This window comes from Pseudorasbora parva, chromosome 10, assembly GCF_024679245.1.
Source record: "Pseudorasbora parva isolate DD20220531a chromosome 10, ASM2467924v1, whole genome shotgun sequence".
Lineage (NCBI taxonomy): Eukaryota > Metazoa > Chordata > Actinopteri > Cypriniformes > Gobionidae > Pseudorasbora > Pseudorasbora parva.
Window position 1 is genome coordinate 31830794 of NC_090181.1, and position 12134 is coordinate 31842927.

General features: G+C 39.0%; 2 protein-coding genes across 3 annotated transcripts; one reads left to right on the forward strand and one right to left on the reverse strand.

Annotated features, from left to right (window-relative positions):
* The first annotated feature begins 1932 nt into the window (after positions 1 to 1932).
* Positions 1933 to 3500, forward strand: il17a/f1 (interleukin 17a/f1). The gene is made up of 2 exons (XM_067454659.1): positions 1933 to 2256; positions 2994 to 3500. The coding sequence occupies exons 1-2, from the start codon at positions 2033 to 2035 to the stop codon at positions 3241 to 3243; spliced, it is 474 nt and encodes a 157-aa protein (XP_067310760.1). The 5' UTR covers positions 1933 to 2032; the 3' UTR covers positions 3244 to 3500.
* Positions 3501 to 3761: 261 nt separating this feature from the next.
* stmn4l (stathmin-like 4, like) lies at positions 3762 to 9277 on the reverse strand. 2 transcript variants are annotated; one of them, XM_067455885.1, is made up of 7 exons: positions 8982 to 9270; positions 7433 to 7491; positions 7200 to 7295; positions 6823 to 7028; positions 6074 to 6265; positions 5019 to 5036; positions 3762 to 4317 (listed from the first exon to the last, which is right to left on the reverse strand). In XM_067455885.1, the coding sequence occupies exons 2-7, from the start codon at positions 7443 to 7445 to the stop codon at positions 4309 to 4311; spliced, it is 534 nt and encodes a 177-aa protein (XP_067311986.1). In that variant the 5' UTR covers positions 7446 to 7491; positions 8982 to 9270; the 3' UTR covers positions 3762 to 4308. The 2 variants fall into 2 exon arrangements, with proteins under 2 accessions (XP_067311986.1, XP_067311985.1); XM_067455884.1 differs by lacking the exon at positions 3762 to 4317 and having other exon boundaries at positions 4354 to 5036; positions 8982 to 9277.
* Positions 9278 to 12134: the final 2857 nt, after the last annotated feature.

Below are 12134 nucleotides of genomic sequence, written 5' to 3' on the forward strand. Positions count from 1 at the left end.
CGCACTTTATATTAAGTGTCCTCAACTTCAGAGATAATTACACTGTTGATATCTCAACCCACCCTTAAACCTACCCGTACACTCTAAAAAAATGCTGGGTTAAAAACAACCCAAGTTGGGTTGAAAATGCACCGACCCAACAATTGAGTTGTTTTAACCCAATGGTTGAGTTGTTTTAACCCAGTGGTTGAGTTGTTTTAACCCAGTGGTTGAGTTAAATGTTGCTTAAGACAACCCAATTGCTGGGTAAGAACAACTCAACCATTGGGTTAAAACAACCCAATTGTTGGGTCGGTGCATTTTCAACCCAACTTGGGTTGTTTTTAACCCAGCATTTTTTAGAGTGTTTCACCAAACATGTCCCTAACTTTACCAATAACCCACCTCAATAGCAAGAAAGGTGTTTTTCAATACACGATAAGTACAATAAGTACATTGTACTTATGTATTTAAGTACATAGCAGTCAATGATGCTTAATATTAAGTGGGGCCGAAGGTTTTTTTTTTATTATCTTACAATAAATGTCAATGGGGTCAATGTAGTTTGGACCCCAAACGTTCTTCAAAATCTCCTCTTTTGTGTTCCACGAATGAAATAAAATCATGCCAGTTTGAAATGACTTTAAATTATAAAATTATAAACTGAACAAAGGTTTATAAACTGCAAACAATATAATAAACATTGATCGTTGCGCTGCCATAATGGTTTGGGGGATTACGTTTATTGTGTTACTGTCAATTGCATACGTGCATCAATTCTGAGTCACTTAAAAATGCGGTCCTCTTTCCCCCACAATCCTTAGAAATTTCAGAGTAGGAGAGGGTCAGACCACAATTTGCACCGCATCTGATGCAGTCATAAACCAGCACCGGTGGGAAACTGTGCATAGGTGAGATGCAAGCCATTACAGACACTGGGGCGGAAGTCTCTGTTTGCAAACTATGTCAATTGAGGTCACTGGCATTAGCAAAAGGCAACCCGGGGCCTGAAATATAGTGGTCAAATTCATATTCAGCAAGAGTTTAATTCAGCATACTAATATATGCCTTCTGGTTTGAATAAATGTGAGACGCCTGTCAAAGAAAGTAGGTTATGTCAGTAACTTGGTTGCTAAGGTGCACCAAACACAATAACATATGGCCACAAATGTACTTAGACACCTAATAAATGAGGAATTTCATTGCATTACACGACAAAATACGAAGCCAAATGACATTTATTTGAAACAAAAAGTATTTCAAGATTTTGGAATCTTGGAACGTGTCCATACATCTACTTAAATTCCCCAGTTGTTTCAAATCATTGGGGAAAATTGCTCAGAAAAGTGACGTCAGTTCTGAGAAAATCTCTTGAAGCATTTGTTTGCAGGTACATATATTGTTATCTTATGTAACCTATGAAAACTGTATAAAAATTTGTCTACAAGTCCGTAAGTATCATATTTCAAACATGTAAGACATTTCTTTCTTTTGTGGAACGTCAAAGGGGTCCAGACGTTATATCAGTAGTTCTGCATCAGTGACTTCATACATCCATCATTTTCAGTTCGTTTAAATTAAGTGCTTATATTGTATCGCATGTAATAGAACAAAAGTACCGTATGCTTTTGGATAAATTCGTGAAGTTTATAAAAGTGCATCATATTGTTTAAATGCATTGCTCACAACTCACTTGTCAAAAGAAAAGCATTGTGGTATTTGATTGTAGGCTACTGTCACAACACTCAAAGTAATTTATGCTGACACATTAAATATGATCACATGAAGTACCATCAAAGGGGAGAATTCATCACAGGAAATGCTCCTACACTGCTGCGAACGCACGAACAGGCCTCTATATAAACTGCACTTACCACTGCAAATGTAGAACAGCTAGACTTAAGACTGACAGAAGACATCTGACAAGAACGTGTCAAAATCTCGAGACAAAAATGAATGCGTTAAACATCATTATGGTGAGTATAGCTGAAATGTTAGATGACCTGATAACTATTACTGACACATTCTTTTCTGTTGCCGAAGTCATAATAAAATGAGTGTCTGTGTTTCTCAGGTGGCTTGTATGATGGGGATCGTTTTGACATCATTTGGAGCTGAGGGGGCACCTTCAAAACATCTTCAGAGGAAAGGAAGTGCCAAGCCTTCAGAAGAATCGGATCCATCGTCATCATACCGCTTGATATTGGATTCTGAGTTCAAAGCGGCCAAACCGATCCATCCAATAAACAATGACTCCATCTCTCCATGGACCTACACGTAAGACCTTGTCCTATATACCCCTCAAAAATAGAGGTTCTTACACTCTTAAAAATAAAGGTTCTTAAATGGTTCTTTGGCAGGGTGTGTGGCTCCATGAAGAACCTTTCCATTGCACAAAAGGTTCTTTGTGGTGCAAAATGTTTCTCTAGACTATAAAATGGTTCGAAAAAATGGTTCTTTAAAGAACCTTTCACAAAACGGTTCTTTGGGGAACCAAAAATGGTTCTTCTGTGAAACCCCATTTTTGGTTCTTCCTGGCACCTTTATTTTTAAGGGTGTACAAAGGTTCCAAGAAGAACCGTCAACATCCATGGAACATTTCTATTGCACAAAATGTTCTTTATATTAAAAAAAAAGGTTCTTTTATAGTCTAGTCCCAGACTAAATTGCATGTTTGAGCTGTTTTAACTGAAAGCAACTTGCACTGACATATCTTAAAAACATTTTTTTTTAAAGTCATGCTTATAAAAGTTACTTAAATGTCCTAATTTGAACTAATGCCTAATCCTGGCTTCAATTGAGCCCTGTCTGTGAAACCGGGCCTTAGATTATTAATATCAAGGTAAAAACAGTTCTTTTAAGTACTGAAAGAGTTGCTCTTCTTTGGCATTGCTGCAACCCTCATTCCCTTTTGGGACCTTTTTTTTCTTCAAGAGCTTCATTGTTTGCATCATTAGAATGTGACTTGCAACCCGCTAACCTAAAATTGCACATGATTCATTTTGTTTTCACAGGTTTACGCATGACGAGAACCTGTACCCTTCTAGCATCGCAGAGGCAAAGTGTTCGCTGACTGGATGCTTGATCGATGCCGATGGCAGTGGCGTCGCCGAGGACCAGGAATACCATTCCAAACCTGTTTACACCCAAATCATGGTCTTGAGGAGAATTCGAGGAGAAAAGCCCAACTACTCGTTTAGACTCGAGTACAAAACCATCGCAGTGGGATGCACCTGCGTTCGTTCATATGTAGAACGCGTTTAAAATGAGGAATCTGATGGGGTTACAGTATTGTAGATGCTTTCTCCCGAGGTTACAGTATTACTATTCTAAAACTTAAGGCTTATGACTTAAGACTTTATAATTTATTTATGTTATCACGTGTGTACGTGTTCTCAAATGAGGGATATTTATTTATTTCCACTGGATTTTTTGGATTATATATTTGAGTTTTTTTTATTTTGTTTTGTAGGTTGCTTTATTGTGATATTAAAACAATTATGAAGAATCAGATTCATCATCATCATACTGACTAATTTTGGATAGAGTTGAAACCCTCATCCGACTTGATCTAATAATGTAATTTATTAATGTTATTATGTGTTTGCAAAAGTGGGTTATTTATTTATTTTTATTGACTTTTTCATTCAAATAATTTGTATTAATTATGTATTTATTGCAATAAATGAGAAAAAAATACTACAATGGTTGTTCTGATGGTGTTTTTTTAAGCATTTAAAAAAATTCAAAATCTAAAAATGAGGAAGTCATGAGGACAAAACTATACCAGCAGTCCTTTAATTCCCTCTGCCTCTAAAATATATCACAATTTCTGTACAGAATTATATATAGCCAAATCAGACACCAGCTGATCATGAGGCAAGTGAACATATGTACAGCGGCAAAAGCTTGAGCAGTTTACCAAAAATAGAGCCTTAAAGACAGGACAGAAGACAAACTGACTGCATCCACATGGGCAAAGTACATGAAACCGTCCAGACGTCAGCCAAATATTCACAAACACACCAAGTTACCACTCACATTCACACATTTTTTGGCACTATTGGCATACAAGCTCGTCGCAGAGGCAAACACGTCTCTGCGTTTCTCAGATTAAGGTAGTAATGATTCCGTCGCGATCTTTGCCAGGCCGGCCAGTTCCGTTCGTCTGACAACATGGCCATCGTACCTTACAATGATATAACGATATATCATATAATCGGGTTTCAGAGTCATAATCTCATTTGATCCAAGCTAATAAGCTCAGCGTGATAGTGAGTCCTTTGGTGAATGTTCTCCCATATGATCAGCGTGTGTTGTGGGAAGATCTCAAGGCACCTGGAACATAAAGTTCAGAGATATAGCAATTAATATCAGGACAAAAACCACACATCCACACAGCAAATGGCTTTTCACAAATTTTATAAAGCGCATCACGGCATGCAAGCATTAAAACGTTGATTTGGGCTACATTTAATACACTACATCGTTTTTTCTACTATGAGAAACCAACACTGAGACATAAATACAAAGCAGAACTACAGTGCTGAGTACACATCACCTCTTTGAATACACGAACAATGTTACAAACAGCTAATTCACAGCATTACAACACAAATACACATCTTGTTTACTCTGTAGTTTCCATCTGCCTCTTCGTTCATTATCTTTATCCTTTCAGTGCATGCGAAGCTACTACTAAAGACTAAAGGGATAGAAGATGGCTCGTGCATTTTACACAGTTTGGCGGCTAACAAATCGACAAAACAAAGCAAAGCGACTTTTTTGCAGTTTCCAATTGATGCCCAATTCCACATCCACAACACACCGCGGCAGCAAACACAAGAATATAGTATATTTTGCTGCAAATATCGCAAGATAGGCTTTTAAATCATTGCCTATTCCAAAGCACAGGCTTTCTTAGCATGACTAGGAACTGCTAGGCCTTATTTTGATGTTTGCTTTTAAAAACATCTGGATAAGAAAGGCTCTTGGTTCTACTGCCAGTCCAGTTCTATGTGTTCCTTGTTTTTCCTCACCTCCTCAGCATGCTTGTCCTGGAAAAAACAAGAGAAAAGGAAGAAAAACTATTAAATAATAGCTCGGTCTAAACCATAAAGTCTCTAAGCTTTGAAAAGATCTTCCTAGTGGCACCGAACAGAATTGCAAAAATGAAGTCTATTTCCGAACAAGCCCAAAACATTCAGATACTGTAGTCATGCCCTAAACGGTACGATGATGACACCTATTGAATCGTAGGCTACGGCGTAAGATAGTATAGAAGAATAAAACTTAATCGTCTTGCGAAAACAGAGCACTTTTGGTTTTTATGTTCGCTGAAATGAAGAGTAAGCCAAAGAGGAGAATATGGACGTGGTCATGGCTAGGGAAATAAGGCCAAATGGCATGGCAATTTTGCAAATGGCGCTTGAGGTAAGTAGTTTTGAGTTTTAGCAGCATGTCGCGTTGATGTTTCATGTTGCAGTTTTATTGGCTAGTCAGTAGATATACGTCATAGCAGAAAACACCCGGTGAAATGATAATGCTAAAATTCGGACACTGTCAGAAAATGATCGCAGGCTATCTTTGTTTGTAAGACCGTGACAGCGGCCATCTTTGAACCTTCCTCTCTGTACGATGTAGGACCACCGCTTAGGAGAAAATCGACACAATTGGTCATGTTTCATCTCAGACAGCCCAAAATCGTACAATGTGTACTGGGCATTAGGCTTACAACCTGTATATTAAAACCTGTACGAGTTTCTTTCTTCTGAACACATTTGGAAGAATGTTTGTAACCAAGCAGATCTCGGCAACCATTGACTACCATAGTATTTTTTCCCCCACTATGGTAGTCAAAGTGTTTGTTTGGTTACAAACATTCTTCCAAATATATTCCTTTGTGTTCAGCAGAACAAAACAATGTATACAGGTTCGGAACAACTTGAGGGTGAGTGAATGATAACAGAATTTTAATTTTTGGGTGAACTATCCCTTTAAGCCACTCAAACAAAATGATTGCAATTCCCTTTTGTGCCACTAGGGGTGCACCTTTAAAAATTGAACTGGGTGACAATGTCGAGATTGACCGTACCTTCTCCTGAAGACGTTCCAGCATGGCAGCGATGTGGGCCTCCCGATTCTCTTTGTTAATCTCCATTCTTTGCTCCAGTTTTTCTTTGGCCATCTTCATGAAGTTGTTGTGTTCCTCTATGGCTTTCTGAGCCACTTCTCGTTCATGTTCTCGCTTCTCAGCCAAGTGCTTCAGAAGTTCAGCTTCCTGACACTGTGGAGATAATGCATACGATTCTATGAGACTCAACTACAAACATATCTAGTGTTGTCATTGTTTACTAAAATGACAATAATTAAAAATATAGTTTTGGTAATTTAAACAAATCAAATACAAATGTTACATGGCAAACTGGCCTTGGCAACAAACTGAAATGAATAAATTGAAGTTGAAGTACAAAAATTACTAAACTGAAACTACACACATTAAAATACATTAAAGCAATAAACATTAAACTATAAATAAATTATACATATGACAAAAGAACAAAAAAGTATAAAAAATTATTTAAACTAAACAAAAACTAAAATATAAAGGACTAGATATAAACAAACTTGAACTTGAACTTAAACCGTGATTTATTGATAAAAATATCAATACAAATATATAAATAATACTGAAACACTGAGCATATCCAGCTTTGAAACCTTTTTCTGAAGTTGTCTATATATATATATATATATATATATATATATATATATATATATATATATATATATATATATATATATATATATATATATATATATATTCCATGATATATTCCTCACCTTTCTTCTCTCCTCAGCTGCATCCAGTTTCTTCTGGATCTCTTCCAGCGAAGGGTCCCTGCGAGGTGGGAAAGTGGGATGAAATTCCCTCTGTCCGTCAAAAGACGGTGGTCTGAGGATGACCTCAAAGGCCTGGCCCGATGAACGCTTGTTTAGCTCAATCACCTCCATGTCTTTAATGATGCACAGGTTGAGGTCCACAACATCTAAAACAAAAGATCAACAATGATTCATGCGACTCGTTTAGAAATACTTCAATCAAATTCAACTGAACAACATCATTGAGAACAGTCAGAAATATAATGTTCCACTTAAGTGCACTTTCTAACATGTAAAAAATGTATATATCTGACTGTAATTATACAAGATTTTAGTACCTTGTGTTTTCTTGGTGGGCTTTTCCCGAGGCTCTGGCAGGATGCAGGAGCAGAAGAGAGACACTAGAGGGAGCTCTTTTATCTTCTCTCTGTATGCTGCAACAGAGCGAGCGAGAGAGAGAGCGAGTTATTTCGAGATCCTGCCACTGATGCCATGTGCTCACACGTCGTTCTGCTCGGTTAAACATTCACAAGTTCACACGTGAACGAGCAGGTGGACGACGTACACGTACCTGCAAGAGTCATCTTTCCTTCTTCTGAGTCCTCTAAGGCGTTTCAAACTCAGCTGGTCCTATAGGAGAGAGAGAGAGAGAGAGAGAGAGAGAGAGAGAGAGAAATTATGATGTAATCAGAAACCACTCAATCCATTCTGGATATGTCTTTGTCCTCATATAGTACAAGTCCCACAAGGTTTCTCACGGAAATTATGAATAACAAGCCCAAACCAACGATTTATACTAAATAAATAAAGAATTAATTTAAGAATAAAGGCAAATGAAGTCAGATTAAATGCTAAAACTTTTTAAAATAATAATATAAAAATGCAAGATGTATGCTCAGGTGCCTTAATTACTTACACAATTGAGCTTCTTAAGTAAATGCCTCGTTTTATGGCTAGATGTTTTTACAAGAAGAGTAGGCTATCACCCAGCTAGCCTACTTCTAATCGCATAGCAGTACGCACACTAAATATAAATCTATGCAAATCCACAAAACACAGCAAGCAATGTTCTTGATGGCAATCTTTCGCAAAAGAGAGCGTGAATGATTCTGGTTCGTTCAGGGTTGATGATCGTCTCTCAGCCTACGCTCCTTCTCTATCATTCTCTCTCTCTCTCGTTCGTCCTGCCTCTGCCCTCGCTGTGCCCCCTCATTTCCCACGCTCACGGTCGCTGCGCCCGCTGACACCTTTGAAACTTTCTGACATTTTCAATCTCTATACAGCATTTCAACTCCTTTTAGAGGTCCGTTCCTAGCATGAAGGCCAAAAATGTTGATTCTTTGAGAATGTGCATTATTTTTCACAGACATGTGCATGCACACAAAGTGAAAATTAGCTACTGTTTTACTAATGCCAGCAACACAGCTGATATAATAAATAATAGAGCTGATATAACAAACAATAGATGCTTTGGAACACAGCCCAATGCAACCCGCATTGTCATTTAACTGAGACATAGCCTATATATCATGCATTTGTTTGCAGCTCATGATGCAAGTCATTTTCTTAACCTCCCACTGCTTGATCAATAGATGTTTTGAAAGCAGAGGTTGATCCGCTCTGTGAAGGGGCCGTGGCCTTTTGCACACCACCCACAGCGCAGACTAGCACGCTCACTGCAGGTCCTTCAAGACGAATGCACACTTTGCCCTTTTTTAAACAAGCTTTTTCCACTCCTCTCCTATTTTTCACATTGCACAATGCATTAGACCAACATAAATCTCACACACAGCTGCTTTCTAAACTGATTCTGACGTGGTATTAAGACTCAAAACCCCACAAGTTCATGCTTATATACTGTATGCATTTACATATAAATATAATAAGCATGAAGTATCTCTAATCTATATCTTGCAAGCATGCAAATCTGCAGTGCAACATAATCTCATAAATGCCAGACTAGAAGTCTGCACTACTTAATACAGAACAGATCAGCGTTAATGAAACTTTCCGTAATGAATAAAACTCCGATCGTATTATTCCAACGGTCTCCTTTTGTCCTGCAAAAGCATAATACAGTAAATAACAGGTTATGATACGCAAAATTCACCGTAACTCACCGACAGTGCGCTGTGATCTTCTGTCGGGGTCTTTCCCTTGCGTTCAGTCTGACAGTCTGCTGCTGTTTGGATGCTCAACCTGGCAGCATCAGCACCACCTCTGCTAGATAAAGCATGACATCACCTCCCAGCGCTGTGATTGGTCGAGAGGGATGCAGGCTCCTGATGGGCTGGAATGGCTGGGAGTGCAGATAGGGGGTGGTTAACTCTTTGTTGAAAACTGGTTATGGTTTCAGAGAGGGAAAGGGCATAATATGCAGCTTCACGCAGAAGAAGCACTATTGAGTAGTATTAGTGTAGGAAACAGATACTAGTTTTTTTTGTTATGGGAAATTTAAGCTATAAAATCATATGAAATATTATCGAAAATATGTGCGAGCAAAAACACACGTGTGAGCAAATATCAAAGGCTTGAAGCCCAGACGCATTCAGTTCATTTCAGTTTAGAATTGAATTACGCGCAGCATCGTGCGCTAAACCAGTTCTGTCTGGTTTTGGAAGCTGCTCGAAATGTCATGTCTAAAAACGAAGGAGGACTGGGATTTATGTGTCATCTTCTCGCTCACTCATGGCTGGAGTCTTGTAGATGACTATGACACAATAACCTTGCCAACATGCTCGTCTGTATGCGGGTCTGCTTGAACAGTCTGTCAATGGCCCATCTGTTGCTCTGGTCCAGTGCCAAATCAATTGCAGGAGTTTTCACTATTTTAAAAACGAGCAACTTTTAATCAGTCACATCTCTAATGTCACAAATGAATGCTTTCTAGATGGATTTAACGATACGGAAATAGGATTTGCAGGATGAACTTTGATGGTTTCAGCATATAAGGTGCTTATTTAAACCTGTTTGCAGTTCCGAGGTCTCTCGGGTGAGCTGGAAACATCCCCGGCGGTCCTGATATGGATGTTGAACACACTGTACCTTCTTTATTTCCCAGTGGCACCGCAATCCTCTGAGGACACAGATGTCAGGCATAAATGAAACAAAACTAACTGTCACACCTTCAAACAATATCACCTTAAGAACAAAGGAACTCAATGCACTTGGGTTAATGCAAAACAAAAGATAGCAGTTTTGTAGTTAATAATACAAGCAAATGATATATAAGCATATAACGTGTGCAGGAAAGGATCACCCACCCATACAAACATGGGTTTGGTACAGTATATACTGGATGTGATCGCTGGAGGAGGCCGCAGGGAGGAGGGGGGCGGCAGCGCTCACACTCCGGCGATGATGTCATCCAGCTGTCCGCTATAGGTGGAGAGTCGTGTGCCTGCATGCAGGGTTTTTCACATGGCAACAGAGCCAAAAATGCAGCAAACGAGGTTCTGAAACTGAAGGACAGAAACAGAAAAAGGACAAAAGATGTATAATGGGAACTGTTCACAAAAGGTGCACTGAAATCCTTTGCAGAGCAGTAACGAGAGACTGAAAAGAAAAAGGTCGGAGATGTGGTGAAGGAAAACAATGCGTCTGCAAGGAAAGCCTGATCATCACATGGTAACCCTGCTATGATGTCATTTTCAGCCAATCAGGAGCTGCATGCTGGATTCTCTAGTCAGGATGATGCAGTTTCCAGTCCCATCTCCCTGACAGGCAATGATGATGATGATGATGATGATGAAGCTATCAAGCATACAAGAACAAACATACTATTTTTTTAATTTTTTATTAGGTTTATGCTAAACATGACTTTTAAAGAAAATGTGTTTAAAACAGTTTAAGGATGTGTTTGTGTGTGTGTGTGTGTGTGTGTGTGTGTGTGTGTGTGTGTGTGTACATATACACATCCGCACTCACAACCTATACTACTTTTGAAAGGAATTCATACTTTTATTCATCAAGGACACATTAAGTTGGCATTAGAGACATTTATGTTACAAACGATATCTGAAAAAAATATCTGTCCTTTTGAACTTTCTATTTATCCAATAATCCTGAAAAAACCTGCCACGGTTTCCTCAGAAATAAAAAGCAGCCAAACTGTTTTCAACATTTGTAAGTATAAAATGTTTCTTGAGCAGCAAATCGTCATAAAAGAATGATTTCTGAAGGATCGTGTGATACTGAAGACTGGAGTAATGATGCTGAAAATTCATCCTTGACATTACAGGAATAAATTACATTTTAAAATATAGTACAATAGACAACAGTTATATTTAATTGTAATATTACTTCACAATATTACTGAATTTTATTGTATTTTTGTCTTGGAACAGATAAGAGAAAATGTATTCAAGGACATTAGAAAATCTTATCAACCCCAAACTTTTGAACAATAGTGTATATCCACCGATCAGGCATACCGTTATGACGTAATATTCTGTTGGTCCCCCTCTTGCTGCCAAAAACACCCTTACCCGTCGAGGCATGGACCCCACTAGACCCCTGAGGGTGTGCTGTGCTATCTGTCACCAAGATGTTAGCAGCGGATCCTTTAAGTCTTGTAAGTTGTGAGTTGGGGCCTCCATGGATCAGACTTTGTTTGTGTTTGTTCAGCACATCCCACAGATGCTCGATTGGATTGAGATCTAGGGAATTTGGAGGCCAAGTCAACACCTCAAACTCGTTGTTGTGCTCCTCCATTCCTGAACCATTTTTGCTTTGTGGCAGTCTCATTATCCTGCTGAAAGAGACCACAGCCAGCAGGGAATATTGGTGCAAGGGAAAGAATGCACATTCGTTTCCATGAAAGAGTGGTGCGTGTCAAAGTAACATGCACATGGATGGCAGGACCCAAGGTTTCCCAGCAGAACATTGCCCAAAGCATCACACTGCCTCTGCCGGCTTGCCTTCTTCACATAGTGCATCCTGGTGCCATGTGTTCCCCGGGTTAGTGACGCACACACACACTTGACGGTTGACTTCTGTTTCTTCCTTGGACCCCTTTTGATAGAGACTGACCACAAGAGCTGCAGTTTTGGAGATGCTCTGACTCAGTCGTCTAGCCATCACAAGTTGGCCCTTGGCAAACTCGCTCAAATCCTTACCCTTGCCCATTTTTCCTGCTTCTAACACATCAACGTTGAGGACAAAATGTTCACCTGTACTCACTCACTAACAGTGGCCGTGATGAAGAGATAATCAGCCTTTCACCATAATGTTATGCCTGATCGGTGTATACTACTGTTTATTTTTATTGATTA

What these genes read in the sequence shown, in the direction of transcription:
- stmn4l (XM_067455884.1), bottom strand. An exon ending in GCCCACCAAGAAAACACAAG is followed by an intron (nt 7,029 to 7,199) that starts GTACTAAAATCT and finishes CTTTTGTTTTAG; the next exon opens with ATGTTGTGGACCTCAACCTG. An exon ending in TGGAACGTCTTCAGGAGAAG is followed by an intron (nt 5,037 to 6,073) that starts GTACGGTCAATC and finishes TGTTTTTTCCAG; the next exon opens with GACAAGCATGCTGAGGAGGT.
- il17a/f1 (XM_067454659.1), top strand. Translation starts at nt 2,033, where the DNA reads ATGAGTGTCTGTGTTTCTCAGGTGGCTTGTATGATGGGGATCGTTTTG. An exon ending in ATCTCTCCATGGACCTACAC is followed by an intron (nt 2,257 to 2,993) that starts GTAAGACCTTGT and finishes TTGTTTTCACAG; the next exon opens with GTTTACGCATGACGAGAACC.